Source organism: Moschus berezovskii, chromosome 28 (genome assembly GCF_049115385.1).
Source record: "Moschus berezovskii isolate FMDL1 chromosome 28, NW_MosBer_1.0, whole genome shotgun sequence".
Lineage (NCBI taxonomy): Eukaryota > Metazoa > Chordata > Mammalia > Artiodactyla > Moschidae > Moschus > Moschus berezovskii.
Genome location: NC_142487.1, coordinates 3448303 through 3469327, shown reverse-complemented (window position 1 = coordinate 3469327; position 21025 = coordinate 3448303). Strand labels below are relative to the sequence as shown.

The window sequence follows — 21025 nt, the reverse complement described above, 5'->3', positions numbered from 1 at the left end:
TTCCTTCCTCTATTTGATATCTCCTCCTGAGCCCCATAGTGGGTGTATGCATGTGCCCCGACAATACTGCAGTGACTCCACAGCATTTACATTGCAATGTCCTTTATTTTGCAAACTGCAGTGGGCCATCTAATATGCAGCCTAATTATACACTCTTTCCATGACTTCAAACCACTGATTTACTTAGGAAAAATGTTTGAGATGTAAAATTACACATTAAAATTTTTATCTGTACTCTTGTGAATTCTTTTAAATGTTTTAAAGTACTTTGGTGTTAAATGATAAAAAGACATGGGGCTAAACAATGTTTCACACACACACACAAACTTCACCTTCAGCCTTTGGAGCATCAGCTTGCAGTCTTGGCTGTACCTCTTAGTACCCTGAGAGCCCAAAGGCATGCCTTGACATAGGATCTGCCTTGACATGGGCTTTTGAAATTTGGTAAGGCTTCAGGTATCTCATGAGCCACTTTCATGATAAATCTGGGACTTGCTAATCATTTTTATTAGCAAGTGGTAAAATTATAAAAAAATCTCCTGGGACTGACATTTGACATCATAATTTTAATTGATACATACTGACTTTCAACCATGTTTCAGGATGAAAAAACAGCTTCAAGATGCATTCAGGATCAGTAAGACAAGGCCACATGAAGTAATGCTATTACAGCAAACCAAACATATCAGTATAGCATTTTTTTCAATCTCAGTAACAATTTAAGCAGTCAAAGTCCAAGTTAATTAAATGAACTACATGGTCTAAACAAAACATCTTCCCTTAAATTACTAAAAGCTCTTTTCTTAAAAAATAGAACACTTTTTTAGACAAAACTTCTCTGCCCTTCAGGATCAGTTCAATCCAGAGTTTTACTTGCAACCAATTAATTATGTTTCTCAATGTCCAAGATAAATAGCTGTTTCTATTTCTTAATGTAAATTTTAAACATTGAGACATCACTTCTCCTCAACTAACTCTCCTGGAGTCCTCATTTTTTTTTTTTTTTTTGCCTTCAGAAGTTTCAAAGAAGGCAGCTAGAATATTTTCACATATTGTATAGATTATAAATAGACATCCCAAAAAATAAATCCAGACTCCTAAGAGGACAGGGCTAATACTCAGATGGCTCAGTTACCTGAATGTAACAGAGAAGAAGAAAAGCAAGATTTTTCAGAAAGAATGGATCCTTCCACTACAGTCCCTTTAAGAAAAATAAGTCTCAGTTATTTCACAATCTGAAAGTCTTTTGAAGTAAATGATGAAATCAGCACATCCAGAGTCTTGGAGGACCTTGAGTCGGTTGGACTCTTGTTCTTTCCTATTATGGCAGCTCTAGTTGAAAAGCCTTCAGCCCTGTTGTCTGGGCTGAGTAACTGGAGATCAGTACTTGAAGGGGGGAAAATGACCATAATCAAATGGAGAAAAGGCTCCTGCAATTTAGCTGTAAAGGCTAAGGATGAAGAAATGATGGGAGGTGATTGGAAACAAGGCAATTTACTCTAAAAAATAGTCTCTTACTTCATTTAAACTTTAATACTTTTCCCTCCATTTCTCAATTCCTAACAGTAATTCAATCAAAACTCTACATAGAAGTGAATTTTGAGGCAACCAAGAATGCCATGAATGTGTTTGAGATTTTATTTTCCCAGAATGCCTTTGTGTTTGGGATTAATGATGCTGCCTAATAGAACATGTTAACTCCATCGTGGTTTGGTGTGGGTCCTACGACATACCTGTCCACCAGCTTCTTCAGATGGCCTGTGAGAAGCTAGAGGCAGGCAGAGCCACGTGCTTTTTGAGCTGTGGTTTGTTCTGATGGGAGAAATCTTTAAACAGACAACCGCCTTCCCTTCTCCTCATACAGCCAATACAGTGCAATTCTACGCACTTTGAGCTGACTACTAAGTGTGTACTTAATGGCCGCGAACCGTGGTGCTAGTTTGGTAAAGTTAAATGAAGACCAGAAACTTTGGTGGCTCCCAGGTGATAAGAAAGGTCTCCCCTAGTAAAGGATTGGGGAAGGCACGGAATCATGAAGCCAGTGTAAGCACTGCCAGTTCTTTGCCCTCTTTCTATATACAGAAGAGAAAAATCTGTGAGGACTTCACTCTTTTGTTTCCCTCTGGCTCCAGCCAATCCTGGGAAAAACTGTTTTTGTTTTTTTTTTTCAAATTGTTTTTTGGTTAACTTTTTATTTTGTATTGGGGTATAGCCGATTAACAATGTTGTGATAGTTTCACAGCACAATCACATGATGGACAGCAGAGGGACTCGGCCATATGTAATACATGCATCCAAACTCCCCTCCCATCCAGGCTGTCACATAACATTGAGCAGATTCCCTGTGCTAGACAATAGGTGTACTTGTGGTTATCCAAAATTGTTTATTTTTAAAACATATTTAAAAAGAAAAAACCTATAACATTTTATTTAATTTTGCTTGTCCTAAACATTACTAAACTTTCACTTTCTTACTTTCCCAGAGATGACAGGCAGGGTCAGGGAGGCCACTTAAATCCCTGTTAAAGGAAGGAGAGATTTCTGATTAATTCAGGTGCCTCCTTCCCATACAGAAGTCAGGTCCCTCGTCCCTGTATTCTTCTGCAAGGGGCTTTTGACTTTGGATTCCAAGGCACTTACTTGATCTCAGATCACAGACACCGAGGAGTTCTAGATCTGTTTAGAAGCCTGAGTTTCAAAGCTCAGTTCTGCACAGCCAAAGAAGGGGCTGTGGGTAGCAGTAGTGAACGTAGTCCTGTCAGTTTCAACTTAAACTTGAGTGTAAGAATTCATTTATGTCACTTGGATGCCAGACATTGACTTGCTTATTTTGTCCTAAAGCCTGGTTGAGTTTCTAAAGAGAAACAAAATCCCCCTAATTCCAGGGTGGACAGATCACCCGTGAAAGCTTAGCCATAACCACAGTCAGAGAGGAGGGCCAAAGGCCATCTTTACCCCAGAACTCTGGGAAATAACTCACTGATGAGAGCATTCTGTATCTTGGGAAAGCGTGAAACTGCCTAAATGTAAATTGGGAGTGAAAAATAACTTTCCTTGTGGACTGTATTCTCAAAATTTGGTACAGAGGCTATACATGAAAATGTTTTTCTAAAGTATTTATGAATAAAATGAGAACTGTGTGAAGCCTGAAGCTAATTATACACACTAGTGGGCTAGCTTCTTGCTTCATTAGTCATTAACTATTTCCATAATGCCAAGTTTAATATGTCAACAAAAACAGTACCTTCAGCGTCCTGCAACTATGGGTTGCAAAGAGTTGAACACGACATAGCGACTGAACAGCAACAACAACAGTATTATATAATACTATTTCTGATATTATTTTAAAAATCACCACCCTCAGTGACCATCTCCCAAGCCATACGAATCCCAGGGATGGGGGAGCCTGGTGGGCTGCCTTCTGTGGGGTCGCACAGAGTTGGACACGACTGAAGTGACTTAGCAGCAGCAGCAGCAACAGCAGAGCACATCTTTTTTTAAAGATAACAGGAACAGGAGTCTGCATTGTAAAAATATATACTGAGGCAGTCAGAGAAGAGAGAAGGTAGTTTCCCAATCAAAAATGATTAGTAGATGCACTATACTTAAGGCCACTACAGGGAAAAAAGCTTACTTGCCTGTGGAATAGATAGCATACTGGTGTATTTGTGTGTGTGTGTGCGTGTCTCTCTTTTCTAGCTGTGATCTTAAAAAAAAAAAAAATTCTAGCTATGATTCTCTTCAATTTAGGTCCTGATCAGATACCTCTCAGGGAAGAATTTGAACAAATTATGCTGAAAGCTATGCAGGAATTTACTCTGAGAGAGAGAGCCCTGCAGATGGGTGCTCAGTGCACACCAGTGTCACCAGGACAACTCCCCTGGCTGGCTAGATTAATTGCCAGCGTGTCTCAAGACTTGGTTCATGTGATTGTGACCCAGAACTCTTTGGCAGAGGGCATTTCAGAGACTTTGAGGACTCTCAGTGAAATGAGACACTATCAAAAACTACCAGATTATGTGGTAACCATTTGTGCCTCGAAAATCAGAGGAAATGAGTTTTGCGTGGTCGTATTAGGTGAGTAATTTTTAAAATCTATTCATTCAATCATCTGTCTATTTGAAAACTACTTACTGAGTGTGTGAGAATCCATGCAATTAATCTCTGATCAAGGGCCTCAGCTTGGGTTCTTCCTCCTAATTTTAACTTTTCCTTTGCTCCTCAGATCAGATTTTTTGTAGCCTGTAGTTTGGCTAGCATCCCTGTCAGCTGGTGGTGGGAGCATTATTTCAAAGCACATCCTGGTAACAGATACCCTTGTCTCATGTCGCTTCTGTCCTTAAAAGGTTTTGGAAATGTTACCACTCTAGCATGTGATAAAGCCACTGCCACAGGTGGCCTAAGCCAGTTCATCATATCTGCCAGGAACTTAACTCATATATTCACCTCTTTGCTGGAGAGGGTATTTAATGCTGTAACATTGACTGTAAAGAAAAGCTTCAGAAAGTTGGTACATTACAAAATGCATTTTTGTTTCTGGTGCTGATTTTCTATCAGATGCCATCCTGAGTTGCCATTTGGACTGAATTTTGCTTTTCTCCTCTCTGTGAATGGCTTTCACATCTTCCTAACAAAGGGGCCAAGCCTCCTTGCTTTGACAAAACCCACCTGCCTATCTCCCTGTGATGTATGTATCTTTCAACAAGCTTCATCAGAAAGCATAACACATTCATTTTTTTCTCATTTTCATTTGTTAAAAAAACAACATAAGTTTACATTTTTTAAGACTGATATTCATAATAGCCATGCAGACAATTTTTTAAAGGTTTTTCACATTCCTTCCTTGGTCTTTAAACACATCCATGGCATGTCTTCCCAGTTACAAACATGTGTGCCTGTGTGCCAGGCTCCTCTATCCACGGGATTCTCTAGGCAGTACTGGAGTGGGTTGCCATGCACATAAGGGATATTATTTTTTCCCCTTAATCACCTAACTTTGTATTTGAAACTTCATTTCAGATGAAGTTTTGGAATCATCCTTTCAAATGCTGGGTAATCACCAGCATTACCTTTGGATGCACCAGACTTTCCTTATCCAAGTCCCTCTAGACACAGACTCTGGTGGCATTTTCAGTTCTGGATGTTTTATTATAAATCATGTCCCGGCGAGCATTTGTCCACGGGCATGTCGTCTCTCCCTCTGTTCTGCAGGTCAGCACCAGTCCAGGGCTCTGGCAGAGAGCATGCTCACCACAAGTGAGTTTTTGAAAGAAATTAGTTATGAACTCATCACGGGAAAGGTCAGTTTCCTGGCATCGCATTTCAAAACCACATCGTTAGGTGAGTGGCTGTTGGATTCAGCAACACTGCTGGGTCCCCAGCTGCATGATTTTCTGGATCTAAATCTTAGCCTGTCCATGAGCTGAGAGTGGAGCTTAAGCTTGATGACTTATGTTCCCTCATTTGGAATGGTTTCTGCTAAGCATTTTGTTCCTGACCCAGCAGAGGGGTCTGGGCACTAGGATGGAAGGGCTCAGCTCAGCCACTGCTTTGTCGTGTGACCTTGGGCAACACCAGGCCTTCCCAGATCTCAGTTTTCTAATATGTCAAATGGAGACTCAATGCTCCCATCCTGCCTGCTCTGGGTATGACAGGGGCTGAGAGAGAATTATCAATAGTATGTGAGAGCCTGCAACCTGTAAGCGTGATACAAACAAGGGTAGCTGTGGCTACGGGGATTCTGGTACGGGGGTGACTGAGTGTGAATTCTGATGTGAGAAGTGGGATGGCCAGCAGATCTCAACAGAAACCCAGCCTCGCTGCCCAATGTCTGATACAAACACGTCCTTCCTGGTGACTTCCTCACCTCTGCTTCATTTTGTAACAGGTGATGATCTAGACAAGCTGCTAGACAAAATGCAACAGAGACGAGGAGATAGTGTGGTGACCCCTTTCAACGGAGACCTTAATGAATATGTGTCGCCTCAGGAGGCTGCTGCTATGATCCCCACGCAGAACCTGGGTAATGTCACCTCAGGCCAAAAGGAGGGAACCCCATCCTCAGGACAGACGTAGAAGCTGACTCGTTCTGAGGGTTCTGAGGTCTTGTCTTTCAGTCATGGACTGTGACAGGCCTTTCCTCATTATCTCCTTGAGAGGTCTGGCTCAAGTTCAAAACGCCTTACCCTGTGCGTGCGTGCATGCTCAGTCATGTCCAACTCTTTGTGACCCCATGGACTGTAGCCCACCAGGCTCCTCTGTCCATGGGACTTCCCAGGCAAGAATAGTGCAGTGGGTTGCCATTTCCTTCTCCCTTGCCCTGTGGCCTGGGTCTGATGCCTTTGTTCTTAGTAAATGTCACCTAGAATTAGGTCAAAGACTTTATTTTAAACAGTACTCCTCTCTCTTTTTTTCTCCCTCACAAGATTCTGGGGTCCTTGGTGTACCTTCCTTAGCTCCACAGCTGGGCCCACCAGCTCTAGGTGTTCACATAGGGCTTTAGAGAACTGCCTGAAAGAATCTGGACAAAAGTCTGGCCTGGGCCCCTGACTCTCCACTGCCTGCACTTACCTTCCAGTATGTAAAACACACATAATATCAGGGCTTCCCTGATGGTGCTAGTGGTAAAGAACTTGCCTGCCAATGCAGGAGACATAAGAGGTGCAGGTTTGATCCCTGGGTTGGGAAGATTCCCTGGAGGAGGACATGGCAACCCACTCCAGTTATTCTTCCCTGGAGAATCCATGGACAAAGGAGCAATGGTCCATAGGGTCAACAAAGAGTCAGACACGACTGAAGCGACTTAGCAAGCACACAATCTCAGGGTTAGTGAGACCTTCCTGGAAGCTGGAGCAGAAACACTGACACATCGTGTGCCCTCCAGCGGGCTTGCAGGATGCCAAGGGGGACGGTGGGACCAGGGTGAGGAGTTGGATCTCTAGGTTGGATTCTGTTAGGTTCAGATTCCTACCCCAAGTTCCTATTCGATAGGGACAGTGTCAGAAAGGACAGAACAAAGAACAGAAGAATGGATATGAAACAGATACGTATGAGCAGCTGCTGACAGCTTTTTGGCTTCTATTAATACTTGGTGGGAATGCATCCTTCAGGCATTAGGATGACCGCAATAGGAAAAGGAGTGTGGCTTGGCATCACCCCAGGCATAAAAATGAATTTGAAGGCAATAAAGATTTTTGACTCCTGGGACATTATATGGCAGTAAAGTAATCATCCACATGATCTAAAATGTATTATGTGAACCCAGTTAGAATTTTAAAATTTCATAATACTTACAGATTCCCACATTCACACCCTTGATTCCCTATTTAAGAAACATTGCCTAAAATACATAATAAATAAATAAGAGATTTTAATGATGAAAAAGAAAAGTAACACTGCTTAAACATATTTTTAGCTTTCATCCAGCTTCAAAATTTGCTAAGTTCAATTCTACAAAGTTATGCCTCCTCTTTTTAGTCCCAAGCTGTCTAACCTGTGAAAGGAAAGATATAACAGTCTAACTATCCAAAGACAGATTTTTTTTTTATTTTGATTGATTACCTTTGTGGGTCAAAAACTATGTGGGCTGTTCTTAAAAGTTGCAGTTTGGGGCTTTTCTAGTGGGTTGTCTCAGCCAGTAGGGAGACCCACTCACTCTCAGGGTTCCATGGTGGCTGGTGGTCACGTGACCACTGTCTTTGCCTGAGCTGTGTTGCAGCTTGGTTTTAGAAAACATTCATTAGCACAGGTTAATTTGGCCCTTGTGTGTGCCGCTCAGACTTCCACGTGTGTTCCTGATAAAAAGCGGTCCTTTCAAGAAGCATTAAATGTTTCCTGCTCAGGTGTTTAGCCCACTAACCCTATCTCTCATGTGTGTGTGAACGCATGCACGTATAAGAGATTGATCACTTGGTCGTAACTTGTAATAAAAAGCTACTGGCATGTTTAAAGTATCTGGGCAATGTTTTTCTAATGTGTCACCTGTTGAGCAGCCAGCTGGATATGTCATGAATCAGGTCTCTTCAGATAGTACAGGCATCAGCACCAGAGTTGACCAGACCTGCCAGGTCACAAATGCACTGGCAAAGTGGAGTTAAGTGGAAAGAAAGGTGAAGTTAGAGTCATGAGGAGGAGAATTTCAAACTATGTTGCAACTGACTTGCTGGAGAGACAGTGTTTACTGCAGTGCCATCCAGAAAAGCTCAAAGGAACTCAGCAAGATTATGGTTATGGCATTGCCTCTGTTCGGGGTCTGCGCTTGGGCACCTGACCTGTACTGACAGTCCTAAAGAAACCAGAAAGCTTGTCCCCTTTCCAGAGATGAGTTCTGGCTCCAGCTGCAAGGATGTGGTCTGTCGGCCTTGTTTCTGGGCAAGGGAGGGGTGCTGAGCTCATACTTTGTGAGACGATTGATTTTACAATAATACATTTGTGAAATTGCCACATTCACTCTTGAGCACATCCTTTCAGCTGAGTTGTCAGGGAAAGTGGGCGATCTGTTAAAAGTCAATAGAGAGAGAGGGTAGAGAGTGAAGGTTCTTGGTGACAGAGCATCACTTTACACTGGGTGTATTACTTGTCCCTGTATGGATTCATAGTGGCCATCACAGAAGTGAATCAATCGTGTTCTTATGACTTTTTCACATTTTAGATTTAGGGAATGAAACCTTCCAGATTTATCAGCCGCAGCTCACAGTTGCCAGAAAACTCTTGTCCCAGGTGTGTACTATCGCGGACAGCGGCAGCCAGAGCCTGGACCTTGGCCACTTCAGCAAAGTGGACTTCATCATCATTGTCCCAAGGTCAGAAGTCCTGGTGCAGCAAACTCTTCAACGGATTCGACAATCAGGTAAGATGGAGCTTTCAAGGAGGGCCCTACCTAGATCCAGCCTTAGATTCATTCTGCTTTTTCCTTTGGCTTAATCCAAACGTTTTTAGGGCACTTCCGTCCTTTTATTTACAGTAATAAATATCACAGGAGTACTTTAAATATTGCTTCCAATTCATGTGTAAGTATGTCCTCAAAGTGCTCTGACCTTGTTCCTCCTAGGTCAAGGGTAAATTGATGTGCATGTTTGCCTGATTCTGTTAAATCAGTGATATCATCAGTGGCCTGGAAGCTGGCCACTCATTTATGAAGAGAAATTCCCTCAGGGCAGAGATAACCGTACTTGGGATGGTGGGGTCTGAGCTACCTGAACTCTTTCTATGACTCAGTGAGTCACATTCTCACAGGAGGACTTTTATTATGCATTTAGCACACTACCAGCACGTTTTCAACCTAGAAAGCAGAACACCACTCCCCGTGTCAGCAATGAGAAACCTCATTTTAAAAATTCAAAGTTAGAAGTTCTCCTGATGACCTTAGGAGAAGATCATCTCCTAAGAGAATCAGCCGAGAAGGAAAAAAATTTTTTTCCAGAAAATATAAAAAGGTAAGGAGCAAATATTTTAGTAGTCTGTGGAAAATAACATCCCTCTCAAACATCACATTTGGTTAGAATTACAAGAAGCAATAAGGAATTTAGAAAATTGAGACTGCTGGAAAATGCCTGCTTTTGTTAACTAGGTTTGAAAAGGAAATTATAAATGTCAAGTTGCTTCTGAGTACCTTAGCTGAGGGCAAACACACACAAGCACACTCACAGAGATTTTTAAATGGAGGATAAATCTTTTTGCCACATTAAAAAAAAATATTTTCTATATATTTGAAAACAGGTGGGAAGCAGGAAAATTCAGAAGAGCTTGAAATACTGTTTATAGACGTTCTGCACCTGTCATTTACTGCACCTTAAACTTTACTGTACATGCAGAGCACCTGGGGACCTTGTTATTAATAAAATGCACATTCCTGGGACTTCCCTGGTGGTCCAGTGACTAGGAGTTTGCCTTCCAACGCAAGGGGTGTGGGTTTGATCCCTGGTCTGATGCGAGCTAAGATCCTATATGCCTTGTGGCCAAAAACCCAAAACATAAAACAGAAGCAATATTGTAACAAATTCAATGAAGACTTTAAAAAATGGTCCTCATAAAAAAAAAATCATTAAAAAAGAAAAGCACATTCCCTTCAGCAGGACTGGGTTGGCTTCCAGCAAGCTCCCAGGGGAGACCAGATGGCTCATCAGAGGAGCACCCTTTGATAAGCACAGCTCTCTATGAAATCTTTTTTGCTAGTTCCATGGGCCAGATGAGCCAGCCAACCATAGCCTTTTTCCTCTTTAACATCTCTTAGTGGCTGTGCCTGAGACATGGAAGGTCTGTTCATGCCTTCTGGAGACCCAAGCACCCAATTAACAGTGTAATTTTTGCTTTAGCCTCTAAAATTTTGATTGACAGGTTACACCACAGTCAGTTGGAAATACTGATTTGTACATGAATTAGCCAGAGATGGTCAGACGCCTTCTCTCTCAGCTCTTCCAGAAGCAGGAGTGAGTTCTAGGCATCCTTCATTACTGGCCATTCTGCATTTTTCTCTCTACCCACTTCCGTTGAGGGAAGCAGAGGGGCTTTCGTCACACCAGGCATTAACCAGATTTTGGTTACTTCTTGTGGATTTTCCACTTCCTTACCGTGGAGGGAGCACCTTCTCTTATAGGTGTTTTCCTTGTACCAAGTGGCATTTGTGGCCTTGCCGAGTTTGTTATCCAATAGCTCAGTCATACGCCGACCAGGGTATCTGAGCACCTGTTTCAGAAGGTGAAGTCATCTCTGGTCAGCGGTTGGACTCCCCCACCCTGAGCCTTTTCCTCAAATAACCTCTTGATGACCTGTGCTTTCACCTTTCTTAATCAATGAGTGAAAGTCGCTCAGTCGTGTCCGACTCTTTGCAACCCCGTGGACTATACAGTCCATGGAATTCTCCAGGCCAGAATACTGGAGTGGGTAGCCTTTCCCTTCTCCATGTGATCCTCCCAAGCCAGAGATCAAACCCAGGCCTCCCGCATTGCAGGAGGATTCTTTACCAGCTGAGCCACAAGGGAAGCTCTAGAATACTGGAGTGTACCCTATCCCTTCTCTAGTGGATCTTCCTGACCCAGGAATCGAACTGGGGTCTCCTGCGTTGCAGGCGGATTCTTTACCAACTGAGCTTATCAGTGCAAGACCCTAAATAAAACCCTGCACATTTGACAGCTAGAGAAATTTCATTGGCCCTTCCTTTCCCCTTCTCAATGTCCTTGGATTCTTCCAAAGTGAGTATTTTGAGATTATCATTCCTCTGAAAGGTACTGGAATTTGATGAGCTTAGAATTACAGTAGCTTAGAATTAAAGAAAATCAGTGCTAAAGACAGATTCAGAAAATTTAAGGCAAAGCATATTTTTAAAAGTATTCACATCTGGCCTTGGCATGTATACTGAAAATATTTGCTGCAGAAACAATCACTTCTAGATATTTTTAAATAACAGTACTCATTTTTATTATAGAAAAAGGTTATTTTTTTTAACTTTGAAAAATAAAAGTAGGAAGTTTTAAACACTTATTATCCTGCCACTCAAGGATAATCACATTCAAAGACTTAGTACCTAATGTTCTAGGCTCTCTTCTCTGCCTGTGTCAGGTATTATAGTTGGCCCATTTTTTCCATGTCATTAAGCTTTTGTAAGCATCATTCTTATTTTAATTTTTGTTTTTTAAAATATGTATTTATTTTCATTGCATTAGCTCTTAGTTGCAGCACTGGGGATCTTTCCTTTCAGAGCACAGACTCTTACCTGAGGATAGCGTGAGAGTTCCTGGGATCCTAGTTTCCTGATCAGGGATCTAACTTGCATCCCCCACATTGCAAGGTGGATTCTTAATCATTGGGCCACCGGGGAAGTCCTCTGTAAGCATCGTTTTTAATGAATGTATATGATATTCTATATCATAATGACACCACAATTTATTCACTTTTTTATTTGAATACCTTCATATTCTTGGAACACATAACAGTTGATAGAATGCGAAGGACCTGAAGCATCTTAGGGTGTAAAGAGATTGCCCAGAGCAGAGATTCTGCACTAAAACAATTCTTGAAAGTCATTGCTATGAAAACAGAAAGGATTCTCAAGAAGTCATCTGACTCAGTTTCCTCATATTTTGCCCTGTGAATCAAGGAGAGCTTCATTTGTGTAAGGCCCAGGGGGCAGTGCTCTGGGGACGAGGACTGTTTTCTCATCTCTGTGTGTCTGGTGCCTCCTTTCTGCCTCTCCTGGGTCTGGCACCCGGAGGGGCTCAGCTGCTGTTTGAAGGGTGGGGTGGTGCTGGAGGAGGGAAGGGGAGAGATGGGCAGAGGCAGCGCCCGTGTTTAAGTGCTTCGCTCTCTGGTTCCATTTGCCTTTCCCTGAAAGAAGCGTTTCTGGGGCCAGGAGAAGCACCAGGCAGGGAGAAGCAGCCAGGACTTGCAGAAAGGCCACTTTCTTGGCAGCCCTTGTGTGGCTGAAAGAAAAGGGTGGAAATAGAAACCGTCACGCTGCTGCCGACTCAGCAGCGAGGTGACCCACTGACACCTCAAGCCCCTTTCTAATTAAGGAAGGGAGGCAGGGCGGGGAAGAAAACATTAAGAAAAGAATTGGAAGGTGAAAAAAAGATGAAATGGGTTCATCGTTTTTGTGTGTGCTGTGCTAAGTTGCTTTAGTCACGTCCTACTCTTTGCGACCCTGTGGGCTGTAGCCCACCAGGCTCCTCTGTCCATGGGAATCCTCCAGGCAAGAATGCTGGAATGGGTTGCCATGCCCTCCTCAGGGGGATTATGTTTGCCCTAAAAGGACTTGTAAGTGCTGCAGCAGTCCACGGAGAAGCAGCCTAAGGGATTTCTAGACTATAGGAGTGTCATTTTTTAAACAGGCTGATATTGTAGTATGATTCTTCTAATTCAAAAAGTTCCAAATTCTATAAATTAGAATTAGGTTATCAAACTGTAAGCCACTTTCAACTCAACATGGATAGGATGGAAACAGGAAGGGTTGGTGACTGTCCATATTTTCCTCCTCCCTGCTTTTTTTTAAAAATTAGTCCTTGGGATATTTATTTATTTTGGCTGCACTGGGTCTTTGCTGCTTTGAACTCAGGCTTTCTCTAGTCGCAAACAGTGGGGGGCTACTCTCTTGTTGCAGAGCACGGGCTTCAATAGTTGCGGCACGAGGGCTCAGTAGTTGTGGCACATGGGCTTCATTGCTCCTCGGCATGTGGAATCTTCTCGGACTAGGGATTGAAACTGTGTCCCCTGCCTTAGCAGGTGGAGTCTTATCCACTATGCCACCAGAGAAGTGTTTCTCCCTGCTTTTAGAATGGTATTAGTGGGAGCCCCCAGCAACCGAGAACAGGCCTGGCAGCATCCAGTCAGGGAAATTTCATCATGTGCAGGGGAATGACATAAATTTGACAGCTCAGTACATGCTGATCAGAAAATAACCAGAGAGACAGTGTCATCTGCTGATATGTAAATAGGTCATTCCAACCAAAAGAACTTAAGGAAGCTTTAAGGCAGTGGTAGAAATTAGGAGGGGGGCAGAGAGAGAGAAGGCATTTTCACTTTCTGAAAGGCACTTTCTTGAGATCATCAACCTTAGATCTCCTTGTCATCACCTGAAATGTAAGCCAGAAAAAAAGGCGGTGACAAAGGCAGCAGGAAATGAGATCCAGGGAAAAAATACAAGGAAACCACTTTGTCCTGAGATGAAGTGGAAAAATACCAAGACTCCTTCATGTAACTGAACAAGTACCCAAAGTCAGCATCTGTGCAGTCAGTTTCCAACTAAACAGTAGCCGCGCAGTGCCCACCTCTAGTATACAGCCGATGCTGGCACCTGGCTCACAGTCTCTGCCTCCCCAGCTCCTAGTTTCTCTTCTTACGCTCTCTTCTGAAACACCATCACCTTTCCTCCTGCTTGGGCACCTGCTCCTAGTCACATTGCAGACCCTACAGATCCTGGAACTGTTATATTCCAAGGTCTCCAACAACAGACCACAGCCTCCTTTGCAACGCACAGCATAGGGGGAGAAATCAGCCTGTCCGATCGATGTCTTATAAATTCTTTCTGGTTTCTTAGTTGGCTCTTTCTCCCACCCTCTGTAGTGACTGGCTGTTGCAGACTCAGTTTCATTCAGGCTTCTGACCTCCTCCTTCTCTTAGCAAATGACCGTGCTGCTTGCTTCTCCCCTCCCTCGCCACTTTAGATTATACACGTCCTTCTAAATCTGGAAACCTACCTGCACACACACTGGTCTCTCCCCTCCCTTCCCAATCAGTGAAGAGCTGCCCTCTTCTGCTGAAGTCTGATGCTCCCACCTGGCTCTGGATGCTCCCTTCTCCTCACTATTGATTCTTTTCTCTCATTGCTACCTTCCATTTCCTTCCCGCCTGGAGCTCATCCCATCAGTTTTAAGCTGCCCCGCTATCTCAGAGACAAAACAAGCCTCTGTTAACCCTATCTAAACCTCCAATTCTGGCTATCCAGGTGATGCTAGTGGTAAAGAACCCGCCTGCCAATGCAGGAGACATAAGAGATATGGGTTCAACCCCTGGGTCAGGAAGATCCCCTGGAGGAGGGCATGACAACCCATTCCAGTATTCTTGCCTGGAGAATCCCAGGAACAGAAAAGCCTGGTGAGCTGCAGTCCATAGGATTGCATAGAGTCCATGCAATCAAACTTTGCATCTCCCGTTATAGGACAGATTGACCTTATGAACAAAGGGAAGTACATGACATCACCCATGAAGTATAATTGCCAAACGTGTTTAACTGAATCTAATCATCTAAGAACACTCTCAGGAAAATCCAGAGTGTGTGACAATCTACAAAACACCTAACCTGCATTTTGTAAAAGACCAAAAGGAAAAAAACAAAACAAAACAGGGGGCTGTTTTAATTATACAGAATAAAAAGACTAGACAACCAAGTACAATGCTTAATTCTTGATTGGATCTTAGACCTAAAAATTAAAAACACAGCTCTGGGACAATTAATGAAACTCATATACACTACTATATCCAAAATAGATACCTAATAAGAACCTACTGTATAGCACAGGGAACTCTATTCAATACTCTATGATGACCTATATGGAAATAGAATCTAAAAAAGAGTGGGTATATGTATATGTATAACTGATTCACTCTGCTGTACACCTAAACTAGCACAGCATTGTAAATCAGTTCAGTTCAGTTCAGTCACTCAGTCATGTCCGACTCTTTGCAACCCCATGGACTGCAGCATACCAGGCCTCTTTGTCCGTCACCAACACCCAGAGTTTACCCAAACTCATCTCCATTGAGTCGGTGATGCCGTCCAACCATCTCATCCTCTGTCGTCCCCTTCTCCTCCCGCCTTCAATCTTTCCCAGCATCAGGGTCTTTTCAAATGAGTCAGCTCTTTGCATCAGGTGGCCAAAGTATTGGAGATTCAGCTTCAACATCAGTCCTTACAGTGAATATTCAGGACTGATTTCCTTTAGGATGGACTGGTTGGATCTCCTTGCAGTCCAAGGGACTCTCAAGAGTCTTCTCCAGCACCACAGTTCAAAAGCATCAATTCTTCGGCGATCAGTTTTCTTTATAGTCTAACTCTCACATCCATACATGACTGCTGGAAAAACCATAGCCTTGACTAGACAGACTTTGTTCACAAAGTAATGTCTCTGCTTTTTAATATGCTGTCTAGGTTGGTCATAACTTTCCTTCCAAGGAGTAAGCGTCTTTTAATTTCATGGCTGCAGTCACCATCTGCAGTGACTTTGAAGCCCAAAAAAATAAAGTCTGCCACTGTTTCCCCATCTATTTGCCATGAAGTGATGGGACTGGATACCATGACTATACTACAATTAAAATTCATTTAAAAAAATACAAATCTAAGCTGTGTACTAGAGAGTATTATATCAATGTTAGTTCAGTTCTTAGGACATGATAATGATATTTTAGTTATGTAGGAGAATGCCATTGCTTTTGAGAAGTACACATTGAGGTATATAGGGTTCAATATTACATGTTATTTAACTTCCAAATTTTTCAGCAAGAATAACAACAGTGATAAAAATGAAGAGAAAAAGCAAATATAGCAAAATATTAACAATTGGTGGAACTCATTGAAGGGTATATAGGTATTTCTTGCACTAGTCTTTCAACTTTTCTATAGTAGTCAAAGTAGAAAGTGATGGGAAAACATTTACTGTATTTTGATGATATATCCATCAAATAGATTTTGTATGGCTATTAATGTCTTTTAAAAATTTCTAAAGCAGGGGTATATATTTTACCCCATTTAAGAAATTTTAAATATTGAACAGATCAAATTTATAAATTTTGTAGGAGATATTAAAAATCACAATATAGGGAACACATCATGTTCCCATCAAAATATGTTACTCTTGTCCCCCTCTCCATTGCTAACATTCATCTTCTTTGAAAGGTAACCATTATGCTGAGTTTTGTGTTTCATTTATAGTTTTGCCACTGTACAAAACTCCTAAATAGTATATTGTTTAACTTTGTATACTTTAAATCCTTTCTCTAAGTGCATTTGTCTGTAATTTCCTTTTTATACTCAACATATATTCCTGAGATTAATCCTGTTATTGTGCGTAGCTGTAATTTACTAATTTTACTGGGTTTTAGTATTCCATTATATGAATATAACACACATTTTAAAAAATTCACTTCTACTACTGATGGACATTTAAGTTGTTTCTATTTTTATTTCAAGTAGTGCTGGTACACAGGTACAGCAGTTTCTTAGCGTAGAATTGTTGGGGTATAGATTGTGTACGCTTATCAACCTTATTAAAATAATGCTACATTTTTTTTCCAAGGTGGTTGGTTATATTTTACATTCCCACCAGCAGTGTGTCTCAGTTTCAAATATTTTATATGGTTGTGCTTCTTTTTAAGTTTTTTTTTTAATTTTAAAATACTACAAAAAAGTCACAGAAACATCACAAGAAATCCAAAACTGACATTTAAAAAGAATTCCATTTATTATAGCATCAAAAAGAATAACACACTTAGGAGTATATTTGATGAAAGAAGTGTGAAACTTGTATTCTGAAAACTAGAGAATATTGTTGAAAGAAATTTTAAAAGACCTAAATAAGTGGGAAGACATTGTATGTTCATGAATTGGAAGACATTAATATTTTTTTATTGTTTATTTATTTTTGGTTGCACGGGGTCTCTGTTGCCATGCGGGCTTTCTCTAGTTACGGTGAGCAAGGGCTCATCTTCGTGTGGTACGTGGACTTCTCATTGCAGTGGCTTCTCTTGTTTCACAGCGCAGGCTGTGGCTCAGTAGTTGTGGCACATGGGTTTTCGTTGCTCTGCAGCATGTGGAATCTTTCCAGACCACCAGATATTGAACCCATATCCCCCACATTGGCAGATGATTCCTATCCACTCTACCACCAGGGAAGTCCCATTAATATTTTTAAGAATGACATTATTCCCCAAATTGATCTACAGATTCAATGCATTCCCTATCAAAATACCAGCTGACTTTTTTGCATAAATTAACCAGCTGATTCTAAATTTCATGTGGAAATTCAAGGGACCCAGAATATCCAAAATAGTATTTAAAAAGAACAAAGTTGGAAGACTGACTACCCCATGTTAAAACTTAATCCACAGCTATAGTGTTTAGACGTTGTGGTACTGGCATAAAGATAGACATATTAGTCAATGGGTAGAGTGGAGAAGGCAATGGCAAGCCACTCCAGTACTCTTGCCTAGAAAATCCCATGGATGGAGGAGCCTGGTAGGCTACAGGCCATGGGGTCGCTAAGGGTCGGACACTACTGAGCGACTTCACTTTCACTTTTCACTTTCACACATTGGAGAAGGAAGTGGTAACCCACTCCAGTGTTCTTGCCTGGAGAATCCCAGGGAAGGGGGAGTCTGGTGGGCTTCCGTCTATGGGGTCACACAGAGTCGGACACGACTGAAGTGACTTAGCAGCAGCAGCAGCAGAGTGGAGAGAGTCCAGAAAGAAATCTTCCTATTTATGGGCAACTGAATTTTTACCAGGTGGCCAAGACCATTCAATGGGGAAAGTAATCTTTTTGACAAATAGTGCTGGGGCAACTGGATATCAACTGCAAAAGAATGAAGTTGGACCTTTACCTCACAAACAAAAAGCAATAAAATGGATTAAAGACCTAAATGTAAGACCTAAAACAGTAAAATTCTTAGAAGAAAACATGGGTGTAAATCTTCATCACTTTGGATCAAACAATGATTTCTCAGATAAGACTCCAAGAGCACCATCACGACTGCTGCTGCCAACAACAGTGAACAGATCAACTGGACACGGTTAGATTCCTGCCTTGCGAAGATCCCTTGGAGAAGGGAATGGCTACCCATGCCAGTATTCTGGCCTGGAGAAGTCCATGGACTCTACAGTCGGACATGACTGAGCAACTTTCACTTTCACCATCAAAATTAAAAACATCTGGGGACCTCTCTGGTGGTCCAGTGGCTAAGACTCTGCATTCACAATGCAGGGGCCTGGGTTCGATCCCTAGTCAGGGAACTAGATCATTCATGCCACAATTAAGTTCTCATAAAGATCCCACAGGGTGCAACAACTACAACAAAAGAAAAGATCCTGTATGCAGCAACCAAGATAGAAAATCCCGAGTACTGCAGCTAAGACCTGGTGCAGCCTAAATAAGTACATAATTTTAAAAAAATTTAACAGTATTTGTGCTTCAAAGGATACCATCAAGAAAATGAAAAGAGAACCCACGAAATGGGAGAAATTATTTGCAAATCATATTTGTGATAGGGACTTATACTATTTAAAGACCTGTTATAACTCAATAATGAAAAGGCAAATAGCCTAATTAAGATATGGGTAAAGGATTCACTGGAAAAGACTGATGCTGGGAAGGATTGGGGGCGGGAGGAGAAGGGGACGACAGAGAATGAGATGGCTGGATGGCATCACCGACTCTGTGGACATGAGTTTGAGTGAACTCCGGGAGTTGGTGATGGACAGGGAGGCCTGGCGTGCTGTGGTTCATGGGGTCGCGGAGAGTCGGACACGACTGAGCGACTGAACTGAACTGAACTGAAAGGATCTGAATGGGCAAATAGCCAAAGAAGATATCCGTATGACCAATGAGTGCATGGAAAGATGCTCAACACCATTAGGCAGTTGGAGAAATGAAAATCAAAACCATGATGAATACTGCTTCATACCCACTAAGAGTGCTGGAAGCAAAAATAGAGAGGATAACAAGTAATATGAGGAGAAACTGGAACTGTATTTATTGTTACTGGTGTGTAATTGCTCAGCACACAGAGGTAGAAAATATATATATGTATATTAACCTAGGCATATATACAGCCCCCAGGCTCCTCTGTCTGTGGAATTTTCTAGGCTAGAATACTGGAGTGGGGTGCCATTTCCTTCTTCATAGGATCTTCCCCACCCAGAGATCAAACCCTCACCTCCTGGGTCTTCTGCATTGGCAGGCAGATTCTTTACAACTAGTGCCACTGGAGCCCTATATATAGACTCAGATACCTCTTATTTCTATATCTATATAGATCTTGCCAGTTCCATATGAACACTGCAAGATGCTTTTTATATTTTTATTGGAGTATAATTGCTTTACAATGTGGTGTTAGTTTCAGCCGTACAAAGAAGTGAATCAGAGATATATATATATATATATATATATATATGTGTATATATATCCTCTCCCTCTTGGATTTCCCTCCCATATACAATGGAATATTACACAGTCATAAAGAGGCACAAAATTGGGTCATTTGTAGAGATGTGGATGGACCTGGGGTCTGTCATACAGAGTGAAGCAAGGTTCCTTTTAGTCCTTCTTGTGTCTTTGTGACTTCTTTCTCTGACAGGGGAACCTGGCTCCTGTTATCTACAACGTGCATAGTCACTTCTCTGATTTTTTTTCTAGAAGTTATGCAATTGCCAACCCACACTGATTTGTTTTACTTAGACTTGCTCTTTTCATGCTCACCTTTCCAGGATGGTGATGTTCGGTTTCATTTGTTGCCGTTTGGATTCCACCTTGCCTGCCTCTCCTCCCTTCTGACTCCCTTCCCCCATCCCCCCTTCCATTCTTGATTACCTTTGTTCTGTGGTTCTAAGAGCCAAAGCTATACAAGGTGGTACATTCAGGGAAGCGTCCCTTCCCTCCTCATTCTTATCCATTCTCATTCTCGCTTCTTTACACCGCTTTCCCGTCCACTCTCCTACTGGTAACCAATCTCTTTAGTTTCTGGTTTATCCTTCTTGAATTTGTTCTGCAGAAATGCTAACATACATGAGTCTGTCTTTCATCTACTTCTTCCTTACAATTATCTTGTTTTTTGAAAAATTTTATTAATTTGATATGCTTCCATTTTATATGCTTTTTATTTGTATTTCCCTTTTTATTAATGAGATGAACATCTTTTTAGATGTTTATTGGCCATTTGGGTTTCTTCTCAGAAATGCCTGCTCAAGTTTTTTGCCCTTCTTGGATTTATAGGAGCAATTTCTGTATTCTGAATACTAATCCATTTTAGTAATACTAGTTACAGATTTGGAAGGCTCGTAGTTTTGTTTATAACATCTTTGATGAATAAACTTAAATGAATCGTAAGTTTATCTATCCTTTGGCCTTTTGTGTTTGAGAAATCCTCTATGAGGTCACACAGTTATTCTCCTTCATTGTCTCATAAAAGTTTTAGAGTTTTGTCTTTCACATTTAATCCACCTGAATTTCTTTTCTTTTTATATCAGGTAAGGTAAGAGCCGATATTCTTTTTTCTTCAGTGCTGGTTACTAAAGAGTCCATTCTTTACAACTGATGTACATTGCAAGCTTTATCATAAATCAGGTTTTTACATGCATAGGGGTCTATTTTCAGTCTTTGCCCCATACCAAAACCACTGTCTTATTAATACAGCTGATAATTCTTGGTCTCTGGGTAGATAGATCTCTCCCACCTTTTCTATTTCAGAGCTGTCTTGACTATTCTTGGTTTTTTGCTCTGCCATATACATTTTAAAAGTAATTTAAAGTATATTTTATGATATA

At 41.6% G+C, this 21025-nt stretch overlaps 1 protein-coding gene and 1 non-coding gene across 3 annotated transcripts in view; both read left to right on the top strand.

Moving 5' to 3' along the window:
• The window catches only part of GREB1L (GREB1 like retinoic acid receptor coactivator), a 114198-nt gene that overhangs the window by 50847 nt on the left and 42326 nt on the right, over positions 1 to 21025 (top strand). For both annotated transcript variants that reach the window (XM_088833523.1, XM_055417112.2), the window contains exons 11-14: positions 3751 to 4077; positions 5212 to 5340; positions 5888 to 6022; positions 8651 to 8848. In XM_088833523.1, the coding sequence (XP_088689649.1) occupies positions 3751 to 4077; positions 5212 to 5340; positions 5888 to 6022; positions 8651 to 8848 (789 nt within the window). The remainder of the gene's footprint in view (positions 1 to 3750; positions 4078 to 5211; positions 5341 to 5887; positions 6023 to 8650; positions 8849 to 21025) is intronic.
• Positions 18425 to 18496, top strand: TRNAV-CAC (transfer RNA valine (anticodon CAC)). Its single transcript has one exon. It is a non-coding gene; the product is annotated as a tRNA-Val (tRNA).